Genomic DNA, 21,258 nt, shown 5'->3' with positions numbered 1-21,258 from the left:
GTGCTTTTGGTAAAGTGCCAACCAGCAGCAAAAACATGTATACACCACATCTAAATAAGGAATTGTCTCAAGATGTAATGAATGCACTGTATCGTTCAATCATTACATTCTGGCTAGATGACACTTGTTTCAGTCGTAAAACACTTACATCGTAACGCTAGGAGTTCAAATTCCAACCATGAAAAATCCAGCCAATCATCCTTTAAGCGGCGAGACATTGAGAACGAGAGTTGAGACACCAACATGGGCCATCCCAACAATAGTCCATTCCCCTGCCAAATGATTGTGGAATGTATACAACTGGCTTCATGGTCGCTAATGGAGATGAGCACTGAATTCTACTTGAAATAGTTTCTGTTGTACCGTGGTCCACCATGTTTTAAGTAACAATTGTGGCGTATTTTTTGTATATATATATATTTTTTGGCATCCCAAACCGCGTTGGGGTAGTCTAGAACCCATAAAAACCGGAACCCTTTCTGGGTCCATAAACAAGAGGCCCACAAAGCACACTCATGCCTTTATTTCATGACTCCACCCCGGGTCTAAATATAAACTTTTTACAGCCCAACCTTGTACTGATCCCCCCCCCGCCACCGACTACGAACTCACCCTGCTAGAAATTGTGATGACTTGGCCGTCGTTCAAAGTGAGATGTTGCTGATGGTGCTTCTTATTTTTTTACTGTATTCATGGCGTTTGGTAAAAGGTGGACAATTGAATGAGTGACTCGACATGTTTGCTGCTGCGTTTTAAAGAGATGCGTCGCTGAGCAGGTGACAATGAACGCAGACCACGTCCATGAGACACGTGTAGATTGTTCAGCTAAGCGCCGTGAAGTGAGCAATTATATATTTTGTTTTACGACACTCGCGGGTCGATGGACCGGCAATGCCTGCAAGCCTGTTTCCTGTGCATTATCGATGCCGATAAGACGTGGCAATAACTGACAGACCATTGCACCAGGCACTCATTCAAGGCTGAATTTACCTAGGAGAGGCTTCAGACAGTTGCAGATACCACAAATGAAACTCAGCCGAGTGTCGGACCTACACTGTCGGACGACATCGCCTCTGCACTGCTGCTGCTGCTCCCCATGTGGACACGCAGGCACAAATACACTCAAATGTGCCCATATTAGCCTCAGTGCTGTTAGCAATCACCTATTAAGGTCAACGTGACACAGGTGGGTGGTGTGACCGGCACCGAGAAATATGCACGTGACTTTTTCTCTCCAGCGCTGATATTCAGCCACCCCCCACAGGGTAATAATTTAAGGCTGAGTCGCAAGGGTTGTGGCACAGTGGGTTAACCCCGAAAACAACAACACTCGCGCGTGCACACACGCACGCGCGCGCACGCGCACACACGCGCACGCGCACACACCCACGAACACACGCGCACGAACACACACGCACGAACACAGGTCATTGCCACTTCTTTGCTACTCCGCACTTTGGGTGTAACGTGCAGAACGAAACACCCAACGAGAGTATCCCCGTGTCACTCGGTGACACACGTTCACCAAACGCTTTACTTGTGGCGGGACAAAGCTCATGCATTCCCTTGGCCATGACAGCGCCTTGTAGGTCTGGTCATGCCGAGAATCAACACCACACAATGGCCCCACCAACATTGAAAAGTGCTCAAATGAGGTTTGGTATTTTCCCTTCCATTTACAAACATTGAAGTGTTACTTGTGCATGTGCACATCTGTATGTAAGGGGGGCAGTTGCAAGGAGTGGTGGTTTGCAAACTGCGCAACAATCCCGGTGACCTGTGTTCGATTTCCGACCGTGAACTTGACGCACGTGAGCATTCGTGGCACTGGTGTGTGAACCCGTCCTATGCCCCTGCTGTCTTAAATCAACGCCAGCTGCGAAGCGTAAAGGACAGCACCGGGGAGACAAAGGTGGCCGGGTGAAGTGCTGTCCCCACTGAGCAGTATGCTCCGTCCAGGCGTTAATAGAGTCCCCACTAAATGGGGATTCAGCTATAGCAACAGCTGAACACATTCGTGGTCAGTGAGCTTGGAATAAAGCCAGTCAGTTCGTAAGTGATGGCCCATTTCCTTCATCCGCCTTCCTAATTTCTGGAGGGGTAATAAAGGGCAATAGAATTCGCATTGAAACACTCTGATCAGGACTCTAACCGAATTGCTCTGAGGTTTGAGAGCAATGGGCTGTGGGTATCAAACAACAATGATTCAAAATATATCTACATCGCGTTAAGGTGTCTCCTTGCTCAAATTAGACTGGGCCAATGCTCATCTCTTTTGGTTGCCCTCAGTGAATCGAGGAAATTCCACGTTCATATGACGAGGACCATTCAGTCCATAAGACAGCCACGAATAACCGATGAACACTGATTATGATCTGAACTTACGGCATTAAAATTGTGAGTTGAGGACTTGCTTAACCATCCACATCCAGCTGGCAAGATATGTATGTACATATGTGTAAGTATCCATAATAGAGGTTTTTTTTGGGTTAGATCGCGCAAATATATAAATGTGTCGTTAAACCCGCCACCACCCGACACTTCCAACTAGTAAGGGTTGTCACGTAAACAGAACGTGCCAATTCGTCACTAGTACAGCACTAACCGGTGTGTTGGAGAGCTAAGCCACAACATTGACAATCTGAGTAAGACGTTTTGCCAGTAATTACAACTAGCTTCATCAGGCGACAGCCAGATTTGTGGAGAAGTCTTACTGTTTCGTTCCTTATATAGAGGCGTAGATGTGGTGACCACGCTTTTGCATTATGCATGCGCATTATGCGAGCCCTTTGAATTTGTTCTTCCCGTCTATTGTGTGTATTAAAATAGCAATACCAACAGTAATCTCTATTGAAGTATGCTGCCCTTTGTAGGCATGCATTTAAATAATTCATTATTTGATTATTTGCTTCCACGCAGCACTAAGGTGGTAGCTATCCGAACGGTTAAACTTCTTTTTATTTCTTTAAATTTCGATATATTCTCTAATTAGTCTTGGCCAGTAGCAGCTAGTTTTGCACAGAACTTCAACATTATCAAAATCAATTCTAGATTTGAAGCTTTCGTGACTGCAAGGATTCATACTCTTAGTTCTTTCGGTAAAGTGACTTTACCGAAAGAACTAAGAGTATATTATCAAAATCAATTGAGTGTCTTTGTTGGCACGCGTGTTCTGCTACTGCTGACATTTGTATTTGGGAGAATAGAATATTTATCTGATGTTATTTTAGTCTCGTGCTGATCATTCGTCCTGTTTGCCCAACGCAACATTTACCACACGTGCAGTTAATCTTGTACACACTTTCTGTTTATAGCTTCGGTAATACATATTTTGTACCAGATATTAATTTCTGTATTTTATGTACCGTGCCAAATCTGACTTGGATGTTTTGTTTTTCCAAACATCTGGCTAGTTTATCAGCTACTCCCGCAATGTGCGGTATTTTGATCGTTTTAATAACTTGGGCAGTTTCAATGCTCGTGTTATTTTATTTGGTTTTGGCTTTCAATGCCCTGTTGATTTGTGCATCATTGTAACCGTTCATTTGCAACGCTTTTTTTACATGTTGAATTTCACTTCTCAGACTGTCACCATCTGACACTTTCTTAGCTCGACGGATGAGCATCTTGATAAGAGCAGATTTCTGTGCGGGGTGATGGTGTGACTCTGCATCCAGATATGCGTCTGTATGCGTTGTCTTTCGGTAAACACTGTGTGTTATTTTACCATTTCGACCCCGTCCGAGCAGAATATCCAGAAATGGTAGAGTTCTGTCAGCTTCCACTTCCATGGTGAAGTGGATGGATGGGTTTTACGAGTTAAGATGATTTAGAAATGCGTTCAGTGTATCTTTGCCGTGTGGCCAGACCACCAATGTTTCATCCACATATCTAAACCAAGCAGATGGTTTGAGTATGCTTGAAGCTATTGCTGTTGTTTCTAAATCTTCCATGTACAAATTCGCTATCACAGGAGACAAAGGAGAGCCCATTGCTGCTACTTTTTGTTTATAAAAGTCACCTTGCCACGAGAAGTAGGTGTTCTTTGGACAGTGTTCAGCTAGTCTTGGGATATATTTGGACTAAACGTGTGTTCGTTACCAGAGTGTCGAGTAATTTAATTAACCCGTTGACCGGAACCCTCGTGAACAGAGAGGCCACATCAAAACTTACGAGAATAGCATTAGGGTTAAGCTTAATATCTTTGATTATATTTACGAGATGTTCAGAGTTTTTGATGAACGAAGAGGTCCTATCGATGTAGGGCTGTTTTTATTTCGTTACGTATTGTGCTCATTTGTACGTGGCAGAGCCTATTGCACTAACTATGGGTCTTAATGGGACATCAGGTTTGTGAATTTTTGGTAGCCCATAAAGTCTTGGTGGTTTTGATGCCCTTGGTTTGATCAGGTATTGCTCTATTAGGGATGATATTGGTCGCGACAGCCGACGTGTTAAACATGTGTTAGTATGTTGAACTATGGGGAGCGGAAGTGTCGCGGTTAGCACGCTGCGCTGCGGCCAAAATCAGTCCTGGGCCTCCGCTAGGTCGACTCAGCCTAAAATGAGTACCTGGTGTGGTGTGTAAACATCGCTACTCGGGAGACAAGAGCGGATGGGCGTGGCCACCCACCCGCTCGTGTGCCCTTCTCGCCTTCATAGGTGCTCGCTAACAGCACTTGGCCCAAAAGTCTGTTAGAGCTATACGGGGGATCTTTGTTTTTGTTTTGTATGTTGAACTTCTTTTGCGCTGTACGTAGCCAACCGTGCTAATCAGATGTGCGGGGGAAGGACAACAAACTAAACACGAAACAATCAGTTCTAAACCTGCAGAGTATAGTCACCGATGCTCATATTTGTAAAGGGTGCTACTGAAGAGCCCGTGCCATGCAAGTAAAACATTGCGTCTCATTGTCAGAACTGAGATTGCACATTTTGAAACGTGCCCACAATCTGGAAAGAGCCGGGTGTGGTTGGCGGCATATATGCATTCCAACATCTTAGGAGACAGGGCATTTGATGGATACATTTAGGGATGATATCCATCATGTTGACGAATCACTTGCACATACAGAGAGAGAGAGAGCAGTGTGATAGTGCCTGCAGTAAGCAGGCACAGCGCGATTGTTGCTTGAATCTAACATCGTAAAGGAGCGTGAATGATGTAGCCTTATATGAACGGGTTTTGGCTGGGTACAACATTTTCCTACCACGTGCGAAGCTCTCATTAAAAAGGAATTGGCCAAACATGTCAATATAGGGTCATCCTGAAAGAAAGTGCCGAATCTCATAAAAAAGGTGGAATAACTGATTAATAATCAGTGTTTGTCGTAAAGCCTCCTCCACCCGGTACAGCCGATTAATAAAATAAAATGGCACGTGAATCAAACTTTGCCAAACGTATTGCTTGCTTCAGCAACAGCACCGCCGGGCGTTGGAGGAGGAATCGCAGAACGCTGGACCATGGGTACGAGGTTGTTCTCGCAGGTCACATCCAGCATCTTCAGCTTGACAGGAGCTCACATCTCCTTGAGACGTTCTACTTTCATGCTGCAAGCCTCTTTTACAGATATCTTGCCAGCTGGATGTGTACAGTGAGACAAGCAATCAACTCACAATCATCGTTACACAATGACCTAAACCGAAGAAAAAAACACGATAATGAATCATGCTATTGGTCGTCAAAGTCTACTGATAAAATGAAGAGAATAAATAATAATACGACGTTTCTAAATATATAATATCAGACAATGGCAATGACATGTACGGTAACAATCCATGAAATCAGCAACTGTGTATATATGAAAGCAGGTTTCATTTGGCCATTTTTACTGTCTGTGGGATGCTGAAAGAATGCAGCAAGAGGGTGTGCGTGTTTATGCGTCTGCGTATGTGTGTGTCTGTATTGATATGTGTGTGTGTATATGAACGTGTGTGTGTGTGTGCATAGGGAGCGGCAGTGCATCGGTTAGCACGCTGCGCTATGAACCCCGGCGACCAGAGTTCGATTTGCGCTCACGGCCGACGCCAGTGACGATGATCTGAACTGGCTCTGGGCGTCCCCTAGGTCGACTCAGCCTCAAATGAGTACCTGGTGCGGTGTGCAAACATCGACACTAGGGAGACAAAGGCGGTCGGGCGTGGTGCTGGCCACCCACCCCCTCGTGTGCCGTGCCGGCCTTTATAGGTGCTCTCCAAAAGCACTTGCCCCAACAATTTATACGTAGATTTTCGTTTTTTTGCATGCATGTCTACATGTGTTTGCAAGTTTCCACGTGTGCAAGTGTGCGTGCGTACGATTAGAACGCTGCGCTACGAACTCCGAGTTCGATTACCGCTCACGGCCAACACCAGTGACGATTATCTGAACCGGCTGTGGGCCTCCCCTAGGTCGACTCAGCCTCAAATGAGTACCTGGTGCGGTGTGTAAACATCGCCACCGGTATGGTGGTGGCCATCCATCATATGCGCTCGCTAACAGCACTCTCATCAACAGTCTCTTAAGGCTCTGCTCGGGAACTTTTATCTTTGTCTTGTTAAATGTATACGTGGAGCAATGGTGTAGCGGTTAGTGCACTGCGCTACAAAGAACCCTGGTGGGCCGACTTCCGACGTTCCCCACTCACGGCCAATAGCGGTGGTAAATATCTGAACCGGTCCTAGCTGGGCCTCTCTTAGGTCGACTCAGCCTTACATTAGTAACTGTCGCGGTTGCGCCAGCATCATTCCCCCGGGGTGACAAAGGCGGCCGCCGCAGCACCCCCATCGTGTGCCGTGCATGACTTCTTCTTCTTCTTAGGTGGCGCGCTCGAAGGCACTCAACAACCCGTCGAAAAACACCCCGCGTGCGTAGTAAGTGCGCAACACTGCGCGCGTTTCGCCATGGCGATGGCGAGCGGGGTGCGGGGTGTGTAAGAATCAGCGTGCGGGAGTACCGAGCAAGGACAAGTGAGCATAAAGGCTCGGGCCGTGGGTTCTGATCCAGGGCAAGGCGCGTCTTATTCATTCGGCGATGACAAAACCCACACTCGCCTGTGTGTGTGTGAGAGAGAGAGAGAGGGGGGGTCTGCATGGGGTTTCACTGTTAAACAGGCAACTGGGGTGGGTTGAGGCTTTGTGGGCTGTTGAGGTGATGTGTGAGGGAGGGAGAAAGAAAGAGGAGGCGGAGGAGGAGGAGGTTGGTTGTGGTGGTGGTGATGGGGGTTGTGGTGGTGGGAGGGAGGGAAGCAGTGTGGGGGAGGGGGGGTAAGTGGGAGGAGATAGAGTCTATAAGGAGCAGTTCTTGCAGACTTGCCTCTCAGTTGTGTCGCCCTCAACGTTCCCGTGCCTCTGTCGGAGAGGCCACTCCGAGCATTGCTGATCGCGTTATCATTAAGACTAACAACAGCAGCAGCGGTAGCAGTAGTAGTAGCATTGCTTTACAATAGCCCCCCAGTAGTCGATGCAGAGTTTGTAGAACAGTTAGCAGAGCAAATCAGTCAACCGCAACTCTCCGTATATAAATGTTAAACAGTAGAATTACATCATATGACAACCGTACCGTCCAACTTGTGCGCTTTAATACCAACGCAGAGCTCAACAAACCCAAATCAAAATTGAGAATAATCTGACCTAAATAAACCGACCAAGTGCAAAATAGCCTCATCAGTAACTGTCACTTAACAAACAAAAACCGAAAACCCCACGCGTATTAAAGCGACGCTATTTAATAGAAAGAGAAGCGGCAAGAGCAGCAGCAGGGGCAGCGGCAGCAGCAGCAGCAGGCGGCGTTGTGCGTAGTAGCTAAACAATGCTGCCCATGGGAGTCCCAATCACCTGGACTCGCATGGCACTGCTAGTCTTGTGCGCCATGGCCCCTAACCGAGCGGGCGGCCCCTGGGCTGCTACCGCCGCCGCCGCTGCTGCCACCTCGGCCGCCGGCGGTGGTGGCGGTGGTGGTGGTGGCGGTGGTGGCTCGGGGCTGGTTCACTGCGAGCCGTGCGACGAGAAAGCTCTCGCTCAGTGCGACCCGCCGCGGGGCTGCGAACTCGTGCGTGAGCCGGGCTGCGGCTGCTGCCGGACCTGCGCGCTGCTGGACGGGCAGGCGTGCGGCGTGTACACGGAGCGCTGCGGCTCGGGGCTGCATTGCTCGCCGCGACCCGGGGAGGAGAGGCCCCTCCAAGCGCTGCTCGAGGGCTCCGGGGTGTGCAGATCGCGCCAGCATCCCCATCATCACCACCACCACCACCATCAGCAGCAGCAGCAGCTGCAGCACTCGCCGCTGCAGTCGAACGCAGGTGGGTGGAGGAGGGCGGTGGGGTTGGTGGGTTCCGTAACGTGCGGGGAAAGAGTGAAATCCGATTGAATTCCGATGGGGGTTGGTGATTTGGTACGGTCATATATTCGAGATTCGGTCTCTGTGGATGTACGCATGCCTTTGTGTGTGCGTGTGTGTGTTGAACGATGCTAATCGGAGGTGCTGGGGAAGGACAACAAACTGAAGACAAAAGCAGTTCTAAAGAAATGAGTTTTCAATCGATATTATAAATAAAAAAACTCAACTCACCCACTAACTCACTCGCTCACGCTCATTCGCCCACCGAGCCACTCGCTCGCCCGCTCACTCACCAGCGCCTTCTCGTGTGGATTTGGGGCAGTGCCAAGTGACATGTTCCACGGCTTTGAGTGAGTCGCCCGAACCATGAGGTGTCCGCATTTGCTGTGGTTCGTGCCGAACAGGTTAACAGCTGCCCTTTTGTTTACGTGGAAGATGGAAGCCAGGCCAGTGTGGTGGTGGTGGGATCGCTGATGAGCTGTGGGTTGTGAAAGCCGGGCAATGTGGTGGTGGTCTACTCGCTGATGAGCCGTGTGTAGTCGGAGCCGGGCAGTGTGGTGGTGGTGGTGGGATCGCTGATCAGCTGTGTGGAGTGGAAGCCGGGCAGTGTGGTGGTGGTCGACTCGCTGATGAGCTGTGTGTTGTGATGTGTTTAACTTACGATACCATATCATGTGATGCGAGTGCTGTAATTCGGCGCGCGTTAACGCTTGCAGGGAAAAGCGTGTGGGTATTTGAGTGAATGATTCACGATTTGCGCACACGCTCTCTGTGTGTGTTTGTTTGTTTATTTGTGGAATATTCGCATAGCAGAGACAGCGAGCACTGACAGTACAGACGAGGCCTCGCTGTCGAGATTAGATACGACAACACGAGAGAGAGACGATCCAGGCGAGACTGGACGACACAGTGGAAGCGCGTGTCGTTCAGAGTATTTGGCTGCTACGTTTGAAGCTTTCGTGACTGCAGGAATCCATACTCTTTGGTTTTTTCGGTGAAGTCACGTAGTTAGAAATAAGATCAAACAAATCACGACGTTTCGATCGCAACACAAGCGGTCGTCATCAGCCACAGGCGGTCGTCATCAGGCGTGTGTTGCGATCAAAACGTCGGGATTTGTTTTGTTTTATTTCTAGCTACGTGACTTTACCGAAAGAACCAAAAGCTATGGCTGCTATACACTTCCACATTAATAACCCACTTTCTTTGAGCTATCATTTGTGGCCAGATCGCTTCTGAAAACGAGCTATGCAGTATATATATAGAGAGAGCTCAGTGGGCCTTACCTGAAAAGTTTACAAGTATAACCCGTAAAAACAAAGTTTTTCACTATAAATCCTTTATATGCGTGGCGGCTAGAGTCTTCTCGTCCTCTGGCTTGAGATGGCTGCTACCTATGGGTCAGATTATTGTCTGCCAGTATTAAGCAATTGGTAATTAAATATTTAATTTGTTTTCCCTAAACAGTGTAAAATTTTTTGAATTTTTTTTCACGAACATTAATTGTCTCGCACAACGAGTCTGTGTGGAAAATGTCAGCTCGATTGGATCACGGGAAGTGGGTTAAAAAACGACCGAAAGATGTGCACGGTCGTAAGCAAGCAAGCACGCACGCAAGCAAGCAAGCATGCGAACTTAATATAAAGGATTTAAAAATAGTTTTTTTGGGGTTTTCAAGTGAAACAGCACGAGACAGACAGAACAAAAGAGGCAGCGCAGACGAGACCAGTGCAGACGAGGCACAGCACGCATTTAACAGCACAAACCAGACAGTGCCAGCCAAGACGGAACATTCGAGTCAGGCAGTACAACATGAGCCGGGCAGTAGAGTACTAATGCGGACGGTGCAGATAACGCCGTACAAACAAGAGAACGTTGATTTTTGTTTCAATGCAATCAGTGATCTCGAATCGTGCCAGTTCATCAGTGCCGCGGTGGGTATATGAACGTGACGTGCTTGTTAATGAATGTCGATGCCGCTCGATGTTGTCGCCGTCTGTGACGGTGATTGCTTCGTTGTCAGGGCTGGCTCAGAGGAAGACACAACCCAAGAGACAAACAGCTGCTGTTGTCTAGTAGATGCACACCTGTTGCGATACGCCCTAAGTGTCCCCACGCAGAGGCAGGCGCGTGTTAATGCGACGAAAGACGTTGCAGCCACGATGACGTACGTCACGATGACGTACGTCATCGTGGCGCTCTCGTGACGTCACTTGCCATGTGTATGTATGTTGAACTTCTCTCGCACCGTGCGGAGCCAACCGTGCTAATCGTGTGTTGATAGATCGGCGAAGGGTGTCGCTAAGGTTGCTGCGATGGAGTGCCTTAATGTACGTTTCGCTTACCTATCCCCTGTTACCGAAACTGCCATGTTGTAACGGTTAGCAGCGGCACACACCGACACTGCGTTTGCAATCACCAGGTTCGCCGGTACGACTACATCTCCCCGTTCGCGACACTTGAAACGATTGGGAAATTTTCAGAAATCCCCGCCTCTGTCCACCCAACGGTGCACAGTAAATGGGCATCACCACAAGATGAGTCAATCGGCAGGCGGCGCGTGGTGTGTGTACTCCCACTTCCTCCAAAGACGTATGGCCAGAGTGAAGAATCAGGCCACAATACTTCCGCGAGGAGGCCTCTAGAGCAGTGCTCTTCACACATTTTCAGAGGGTGGCGGCGGAGGGGGCACTTTTGCCGATAAGACATCATCAGTGTGAGGGCCGCCACACATTTGCAACCATTGGGATTGGACAGCAGCTCACCACGTGGTGTGTATTGTCAGGGGCCCGCACGTCAAGGGCCGCACTGAAGGGCGCCAGGAATCGCCAGTGGCCCGCGGGCCTTGCAAAGAAGAACGCCAATCTAGAACTTTCTCTCACAGAGGGCCCTTCTGCCAGAAGTGGCTTCGGCAAGACACTGCAGGGCCACAAAGTTCACTTTATTAACCCAAGGTTCACACTCATATCTGGACGCCTCAGGACACAGGCTCCCAGTGTAGTTATCTGCAAGGGCCCATGATGTTTTGGGTTGCATTGAAGAAGGTAGATGCGCCAATCCAGGTTCACTGTCGACTCAATAAAGCAATTATCGTTTTTCTTTTTTGTAAGATGTCAGCTTGGATCGACTGGGCCCTGCCACAAATGTGAAATTGCCACCGATAACTCAGGGCTGGCAGGGGAGATGAGGATCGGCGAAAGTTCGTTTGAGCAGGGATAGACTTTTTTATTTTTTGGAAGTGTATCAAGTCAAGGGAGCGCATGGCATCATGAACTGCGACATTAAAGCGAACGCACTTGAGAGCCCCACTGGCAAATTCGTCGATACAAAAGTCAAGCCGAATAAGATTTCCCCCGCCCCCCCCATCAATAGATAACTACTCGATTTACTTTTGAGATTACTTTTCCTCCACGGAATTGGCCGCCCGCCAATTAAAACACGTCAAAGTGTCTCCTTCCTCAATACGAGCATGGGACGGCACACGTCATCGGTGCTGGCACAAAGCCAGCCCTGTAGAATACAACACATTCCCACGGCGCCGACCTGCTTCTCTATAGGATGACTCCAGTGGGGCTCGTCACAAAGTTAGAGCAATTTTTTTCTTGACCCCAAGAAGAACGATGGGGACGAGTCATCATCATCATCCCCTCTGAAACCTGGCACGCTCCTAAAAAAATGTACGCTGAGAGCCCCTTACCACAGCGCCACCTGGCTGGATCGTGCCGATATCCAGCAATAAACCTGACACCCGTACAGCCTCTTTGGCAGTCCACCCCTGGGACAGGGATCGTGAGCACGTTTTACCATACTTCACCACGCTGGTCAGTGCGCGCTCGTCGATGGCGGGGGGACGTGTGGAAGAGCAATGCAGCTCACTGCACCGCCATGCACTGGCACCAAACAAACCATGAAAACCGGTGTTGCTGTGCGCGCTCGTCACCCATCTAAGCGCGCACCAGGCTCGAATCCCGCTTAGCTTGCGAGGCGCGGCGAGACCGGGCGCATCCCGGGGTGGCTTGGTCGCAGGGAATTGACCCCAGAAGGAGACGCGTGAAGACGACCTTCGCGACACGCATCAGGACGCGCGGCTCTCGCTCACACGCACAAAGGCAAAGATCCCCCGTGTAGCCTTTAACAGACTGTAGGGTGGCAAGTGCTGTTAGCGAGCACCTATGAAGGCCGGCACGGCACACGAGTGGGTGGGTGGCCAACACCACGCCCGGCCGCCTTTGTCTCCCCAGCGACGATGTTTGCACACCGCACCAGGTACTCATTTGAGGCTGAGTCGACCTAGGGGGAGGCCCAGGACCGGTTCAGATTTTCGTCACCGGTGTTGGCCGTGAGCGGGAATCGAACCCGGGTCGCCAGGTTCGTAGCGCAGCGTAGCGCTAACCGCTACAACTGACGCTCCCCTTACAGACGCACACACACACACACAGACACACACACACAGACACACACACACACAGACACACACACACAGACACACACACACACAGACACACACACACACAGACACACACACACACACAGACACACACACACACAGACACACACACACACACAGACACACACACAGACACACACACACACAGACACACACACAGACACACACACACACACAGACACACACACACACAGACACACACACACACACCGCGGGCAGGTGGCAAAACCCGGCCAAGGAGTAAACACCGAACCCCATTCGGCGGGCTTCAGTTTAAACCCGCCGGGGTGTTAAGGGCAATCACAACAAGCCCCTTTTGGAAGAAAAAAAAGGTTCCGCTTACGCACAGCTTGCCGGCGCTCTCGGTGCGCGCGGGTTCACGCTGCTCGGCTGCTCTTTGCGCGTAACAGAATGCGCAATTGATGACACAGCCGTTGTGTTACAACAGCGAGCCCCCGGTAACCTTTGCACGGTCCCAGCGACGTGAAAGCATCCTTGCTATGAAGCGAATGCGACACTCTGCTGCGCCCTCTGCTCAGGCGGAGTAGGGGAGTGCCTTTGTGAGAAAAGTGATCGACTGCGACGATGATTCCGAGCCGTTTCTTTTTTTGTTCATCCGCTCTGTGTTTTTATTTGCTTTGCTTGGCATGTGAGTGAGACTCCGGCGTGTCGCATTAATGCGCTGCTATGGGGAACTGGAGTGGTTGGCACCGTGGCTAGGGCTGAATCATCCGCACTATTCCCGTCTGCTATGTGGATCGCTTCGCGTCGTGAGTGCGGTGGCCCCGAGGAAGCCTGGTCAGGGGGCCTCACCGTCGCCCACCGTCTCTGCATGGCAGTCAAAATGGGCACCACTTTGTTCGAAACCATCAGTGGCTACCCTACACAGAGACTCGCACGGCCATAGAGTTGTGGGGGGCACGAAGACATAATTGCCCCCCCACCCCACCGTGCCTCCCCTCTGCACACTCATTTTGAGCAGAGAGATTGCTCAACGTTGAACTCACCCCCAAAACATGAATAATAGGAACAACAACAGAGCTCTGTGATAGTAACGACAATCATAATTACTTCATTACCCAGGAAAGCCAACACTGATTCCGAAGACTCTTTTTCAGGATGGTCCCACAGTGGAATGCTTTTGGCCAACTCCAATTACACTGTGACGGAATGTCAACTTCCTCGCCCGGTATGCAGGAGGTCATGGCTTCGATCTCGATTCCGATGCCTGCTGTATATTTGGAGTTTACATGTTATCCCCGTGGTCGCGTGGATTTTTCTTCTCTGGTTTTTCCCTCCAGATTTAGAATCATGCGTTTAGTGTGTTTGACTGCTATACATTTGCACATGATGAGCCACTGCATTGGGCTATCGTGTGTGGCCAGCTCGCCTCTGCAAAAGAGCTGCATTGCCATCACGCGAACTCGGGTCACCTTCGCAGCGGCTTGTGTCTCGCCATCGAACAAAGACGGTCGGCCACTGCATCGCGCGCTTTCAGATGGGCTTCTGCGGCCGTCTGGAACGCTCTTCTCTCCGATGTTAGAAATCCACTGGAGCAACGCACTTTAAGAGCGAGATTGAAAACTCATTTCTTTAGAGCAGATTTTTGTGTTGAGTTTGTTGCCCTTTCTCCGCACCTCCGATGAGCGTGGTTGGCTACGTACGGCATGAAAGAAGTTCAACATACACACATATAGCTCAATGGGCCTGACCTGGTAATATAAACAAAAAGTTCATAGTTGTTGTGAGTTTACTCTCCAACGCACCGGTGTGCTGAAGTAATAACTAATTGGCACGTTTTGTCCTCGTGAGAAACCTGTCGGGTGGTGACGACTTAACGACACGTTTATATTTACGCGATATAACCCAAAGAAAAGAAAAAACCTTTACCATGGACAGCATTGTTCGCGAGAGCGTGTCGAACCGCATCTATCGTACAAACGTTCAGCTTGCGCCGGGGAAAGCCGTTGCCTCTCGGTGCCCTGCCCTCATTGCCGACGCTCTCACCCCCTCCCCGCAGACGCTGGCGACACGAGGGACGATCCCTCCCCCGCCGGGCAAGCGGAGGAGGCCCCCGCCGGCGAACCCGCGGATTCCCCCGTCGTCCAGCCAGGGCCCAGCCGCCAGCGCCCGGCGCACAGTCACCACCGCTCGAAGAAGGAGCGCTACCGCGTGCTGGCGGAGAACACGGCCATGAACGTGCACTCGGCCGAGGCGAAGCAGGACACCGAATACGTGAGCGTGGCGGGGATTCGGGGGGGTTTCGGGTGGGAAGGTGTGGAATATTCTAGATTTGAAGCTTTCGTGACTGCAAGGATTCATACTCTTAGGTTTTTTCGGTAGAGTCACGTAGGGAAAAATAAATAAATAATAGTGAATTATTATACAAATAAATAATAAAAATGAAAATGCATAAAAATAATATAAATAATAATAGAAATAAAATAAAAATAAATCACTTGATACAGTAAATCTAGCTGTGACGGTCCCACCTGATGACGGAGACTTGTGTTGCCTCCGAAACGTCGTGATTTTTTATTTTATTTCTATGGATTTTATTATTTATTATTTATTTTCATTATTTATGTATTTTTACCTACGTGACTTTACCAAAAAAACCTAAGAGTAAGGTGTGGAAGGTTGTGCGTGCAACGAAAATCCACAAGGACGAGCGTGTCCGCGCTCGTGCATTGCGCGTCGCCTCGTCGTCACATTGGGGTCGTGATGACGCCACTCTCACGTGACGTGGATCGGTGTCCCGATACGAGTAGTTGGCTGCTGTAAATGTCCACCTGATAAGCCACTTCGTTGAGCTATCATTTGTGGCCAGGTCGCTTCTGAAAAAGAACTATATAGCCCAGTGGGCCTTACCTGGTCAAATAAAAAATAAAGTTTAATAGTTTATAGTTACGATAGCCCCTGTTGATCACTCACTGAGTGATACTCGTGTTGTTAGCGCTGGGGATATGAAGCCTTAACTGGATGTGGTGACATCTATCAAGTAACTACTATAGTGTTCACGCACGCAACTTTACAATTCCGGGTATCACGGTCAAACTGCAATGTCAGCTCAATCGTTTCAGGCTCTTGACCCGACTTGTGCTCCTCACTCCCTTTTAAATTGTGTTTCCCTGTCGACCTCCAGCAAAAAGCCCTTTGCCTCCCCCTTCATTCCCTGTGCTGCTCTACTCCGGAACTCATTCCCCTCCTCGTTCCTCCCACCACCTGATTACAACTTGCAGTGTTTAAGTCGCCCGTCGTTCGGTCAGCGCTTTGTGATCCGCGCCCCAGTGAGTTCCTACTCAAGAGCGATAAGAGGATGCTCATTTGCTGATTACAGCCCTGAGCTGAATAGTGGAAAGTCCACATTGCCATGGCGAGGCAAGTGTATCCATAGGACAACCACTGTTGACCTTTCAACACGGATGACACAGTCAAATTAACATTCTCCCGGATCGCACGGGGTGGCGCTACTTTGTCAGCAACTCGAACCAAGTGTCGAAACTTCAACATTCCAATGGCATGGCCCAGACATTCCGTGACTCTCACGAGCACCGCCGACTTCCCGCAAAATCGGTACTCGCTTTAACGGCCACCGGGAGGGATGATTGGTCGCCGGCGGTGTGGCCCAAGCGAGATTTCAATTTGCAACCAAACAAAGACGGCACGAGTGTCACGCACAGGCGATGCAAAACCCCAGCACCGCAAAGGTCAGGAGAAGAAATGCGCACGCGCTAAGTGTAATGGGATGCATGCATAAAAATACACCCAGGGGGCTATGGGGAGTTGCTGCGATGCGCTGGGGTACGGTTCCTACCCTTGTTGGTCTCTCTCCAGTCTGACCGACGGCGGCAGTGAGGGCACCTACCCCGTGCGTGTTCCACGCGGCATTGATGAAGATTACGAGAAAAATGATTTATTTTTTTTGCCGAGTCATCGTTATCAATTTGGCCGGCTGGCGCTGTGCTTGGAGCGTCCGACTGACAGTTGGAATGTTGCGAGTTCCAATCCCAGTCGTGATGGGTGGTGGCTCAAAACCCATCATAGTATATATTTTATTATTATATTGACCTGTGAGGTATGATGGGTTTAGTAGTATACATTTGATCATGCAGTGCACATTGTATTGACCTGTGATGTATGAATAGTACTTAGCTGTTTGCAAATGGACTGGCCCCCAACCATAGGAATGTGGCATTTACATCACTGGCTTGGCATCACCAATGTACAGGGTGGTCGTGATGTTTTGTGACCCCCATTTGATTCTCTAAAACTTAATATTTTTTTAAGTAAGGTTTATTTAAAACAGAAAAGGATGTGCAAATGGAAAAACATGTTAGGGATTCATTCACTTGGGTGTGCCGAGACATCTGGACCACCCTGGAGAGTTGTATCATCCCACGCTCATTTCAGCTGGAAGATACTTTCAACAATCTTAATCATTAAAGTGAATGCTCATCAAATTCTGGATTTGGGATGAGGCGTCACAAGTACAGGGATGCAGGCACGGTGTAATTGTTAGCACGCACAGGGCTTTCAATCCAGAGGTCGTCGGGCAGATTCGACGATCTCCGGACTCGGCAGTTGAAGCAATGTGGCAAGTTTCTTAAAATGACTCAGTGAATCCATCGGCAGGCTGCGTGTGGTGGGGTAAAGCGTGGGTACTCACACCTCTTCCATGACGTTTGGCGAGCATGGAAGAGTAGGCTAAGTACCGTCTGGAAGGGGCTATCTAAGAATCATTCCAGCAGATGCCCTCTCTCAAGCAGTGGCATAAGCCATACATGGTAGGGCTGCACATTTACCATTTGCCATCATTCAGTGACCGACCGTTGTGGATTTCGCTCGTTCAGATTTACAGGCTGTGAGAATTGAAAGCGACATTTCCCTGTTTTGGATATTTTTTTTTTTACCAATTCCTGAATGGGCATTTTTCTTTTGCACGTGGGGAAAATAAAACTGGAGTACTCACATAAAACCTACACCTGCAAGTGACCAATAGAGATAGATCAACAACCCGCTTGCTGTACTGCATCTTGCAGGCACATGTTCGTCTACCAAACAGGCGAATTTTTCCAAGCAGCCACAATACTTCAGTGTGCAGCCACCTAAATTATCGGGAGTGTTGGCCAACACCAGATGCACACATTATGTGTATCACAAGTGGTGGGTGAAAACAAATCTTGAAATGCCCAGAGAAAACCTACACATTAGAGGAGATAGCACTCACTTCATGTGACAGTTGCCCGTCGGAACAGGAGTCTCCCAGCATCTGATGGTCTCTCTGCGATCCACCAAACCCGCATGACTCTTGCAAAACCGAACACCAAAAAATGATTCGGCATTTAAAATAACTTTAAACAGTTGTAGCTGACCAGCGCCATCTTCAGTTAATGTTGCAAAAGGGGACAGTGTGTACATTGAAAGACAATTGCAAGGTCAAAAGGATCATTTACGGCCCTTCATCAAGTCACCACTCGACGGAAGCCTCCCCACGCGGTGTTAGTCATGGGGGGGTTGGTTGACCATACTTCACCACGCTGGTTTGGTGTCTGTTGGTGAAGGGGGGGAGGTGATGGCGGTTGGGGCAGGACCAATTTGGTTATCACTACTCACAGAGTGATAAACAGCTGCTGCCTTAACGCCTTTGAAGGAGGAACGGACGAGACATCCACTCTGCGTCTGAACAGACAATCGAGTGGATAGCAAATCTAAAGTTGCATCTTTAATCTCCTGTAATGGATCCATACATTAGGAAGACGGGATGAACCTAATTTCGTCAGGTTCATCACGTAGTGCGCTAACCACCGCGCCACCGCTCCACCAAAATAACATAGGCTTATTGATTTGCAGAGTAACGTACTTTATTAATCTGTATACTTTTGAAAAAATGTACATACATAGGCAAAGGTACAGGTCCTGCAATATCTTGCTCACGCCGCTGCTGGCGAAAAGGGCCTCCACTAAAGAGGATGGTTTGGCCTCCTCTTCCATGCCGAATATAGATGTGCATATGTGTGTGTGTATATATATATACACGTTTTAAAACACATCAAGCGGGACGTTTATTTTAAAATGTGAGTCAACCGCTCTCTCAACAGTTGAGAGAGCGGCCTCTATTAGTGTACTTGGCATTACCAATGGCAGGTACGGCCATCCTGTACTGAGACTTTGCATTCGGTGTGTAATCAGAGTACCCTCGGCATGTACCGTCTGATCACTTTATCTTCTTCTTCTGAACGCTTTGCTCGTTAGAGGTCACGTCGCAAACCGCCGCGCGCTGAGAAACGGCGATGCTCGCAAGACGCTAACGGCCGCGCGGTCACTTTGCCACGTGAACACGCTCTTGCAGGGCCCGTGCAAAAGAAGGATGGAAGGCGTCATCAAGCTGTTTAAAGAAACGACTTTGCTCAACCCCAAAGGCATCTACATCCCGAACTGCGACCGCAAGGGCTTTTACAAAAGAAAGCAGGTAACTTGACGAGGAGACCCTTCCCCTGGGAGCAGGGGGGCTCACGTGTTGCCTCTTGCGTTGAACTGTTGTTTAAAAGTCGACACCAAAGAAGGCCTCGCTGAGTTTTTGATGGAGGGTTGGTTCCGTGTTGAATGTTTAGACACGGTCGGCAGCAGCAGAGCAGCATCGGCAGCAGCGGCATCATCACCTTGAGCAGCATCACCTTGGTCATCGACTTATCATCATCACCATCATCAGCATCGCCTTAATCATTGACTTATCATTATCAGAAGTAGTAGCTGCATGGCCATCTTTAGCAGCAGCAACATCATCATTAGCAGCAGGTTCAGCGACACAATTAGCATCATCACCCACCCTCAGCTATTCCCAGCTATGCACATATAAATAGAATTCTACATATCAATATAAATATATTTAGCCCATCGGCTTATTGGCTTTCCAGACCAATATTATCGAGCGGCATTTGTTTAAGCGCCTGGGTCTTATTTACCCATAAACACTGATTCATCATGTATGTGTGTATGTTGAAGGTCTTTCGAAACGTACGTAGCCAACCGAGCCAATCGGAGGTGCGGTGGAAGGACATGAAACTAAACACCTTCATATCAGCCGCCAGTGGCTGATAGCGCCTGAATGTATCAAGGAGCGCGGCGCTACGGCAAACGTTGGCGCCAGTTCTCACCTCGACATAGTTTCTCGCGCCTCTGAGTCGTCTCGCTGTTCAGGAGCGAGCGGATACTGTGCGGGGCTTTACAAGTTGAAGAACAAAAAGCTCTACGTGATTTCACCTCCTTTGCCAGTACCAAAATATAAGAATAGGGTTTTTCCCCTTTTTTCTGGCAACAAAACTGAAACCTTTTCTTTTACAAGGAATCATGTCTGCATTAACCACAATACTTGTGGTCAGAATGCAAACAAAAAACGTAGTCTGATAATATATGCATTGTCCTTGAAACGGATTGGTCCACACCAGAGACAGCTTTCTTTTCAAGCCTCGTCTGTAACGGTGCTAGACCAGAGGACCCCAAAAGGCGTACAGCCCAAAGACAATGCACTATCAGAGTAATGAGAGCTCGGGGTAAGCATCTACATCATGGGATCTCCTTTGCCAGTACCAAAACATAAGAAAATTATCAGTGTGTTTTTTGTTTGCATTCTGACCACAAGTATTGTGGTTAATGCAGACATGATTCCTCGTAAAAAAAAGTTTCAGTTTTGTTGCCAGAAAAAAGCTGCCCAAGAGCACGCCGCGTGCAGTGCACAACAACAACAAAAATCCTCGATTCAACCGACCGATTCGTCTTCGTCGAACAAAAACATTCCAAATCAATGAACAAACGAGCAATCAAAGGGGAGAATGAGTGAGCGGGCACGGTTGCTTTAATTCCTCACGATCTCACCACCCACCCCACCCCCCACCGTCTGTCTGCTCGGTGCCCGCGTGCAGTGCAACCCGTCAAAGGGCCGCAAGCGAGGCCTCTGCTGGTGCGTCGACCGCTACGGTGCCCACATCCCGGGCTCGGAGCACGTGGGCGGCAGCCAGAAATGCCTGGGCGTCGTCGAGAGGGACTGAAGAGAAGGAGTGAGGATGAGGAGGAGGTGACGATGACAACGGCGGTGGTGGCAGTGGTGGTGGTGGTTGTTGTGAAAGTCTTCGGGGGGGGGGGGGGGGGCGGGAGGGGGCACACGCAAGGACAGTTGTTCAACTGTAGAGAGCAGTAGAGACTGAGGGGCCGGTTTTGGGCGATTGAGCCTCGAATGAAAAGAATGGTTCAGCTTCACACCGGCGCCCTCGACCGCACGATACTTTGGTGTCAGCAGGTGCATTTTGGCTTGACTTTTGTTGACTCTTTTATTTCCTTGCAGCAGCATTGCCTTCACACCCCTCTCTCTCTCTCTCTTTTGCTGGAGTCGATCAGCTCTACATTTGGTGCGCGACAATTTCGTTAATCCATCGGTCAGGACGCTCGGTTGACGAGACGCGATTCGAAACGAATTGAAGTGATGTTTGAGGCTCACAAT

General features: G+C 49.2%; 1 protein-coding gene across 1 annotated transcript; it reads left to right on the top strand.

Annotated features, from left to right (window-relative positions):
• The first annotated feature begins 7,284 nt into the window (after positions 1-7,284).
• LOC144724538 (insulin-like growth factor-binding protein 5) lies at positions 7,285-20,887 on the top strand. The gene is made up of 4 exons (XM_078603773.1): positions 7,285-8,276; positions 14,782-14,996; positions 19,114-19,233; positions 20,684-20,887. The coding sequence occupies exons 1-4, from the start codon at positions 7,790-7,792 to the stop codon at positions 20,807-20,809; spliced, it is 948 nt and encodes a 315-aa protein (XP_078459899.1). The 5' UTR covers positions 7,285-7,789; the 3' UTR covers positions 20,810-20,887.
• The last annotated feature ends 371 nt before the right edge of the window (positions 20,888-21,258 follow it).

This window comes from Lampetra planeri, chromosome 21 (assembly GCF_965212315.1).
Source record: "Lampetra planeri chromosome 21, kcLamPlan1.2.h2, whole genome shotgun sequence".
NCBI lineage: Eukaryota > Metazoa > Chordata > Hyperoartia > Petromyzontiformes > Petromyzontidae > Lampetra > Lampetra planeri.
Note: the sequence above shows the minus strand (reverse complement) of the source record. Positions and strands in the feature narration are given on the sequence as shown.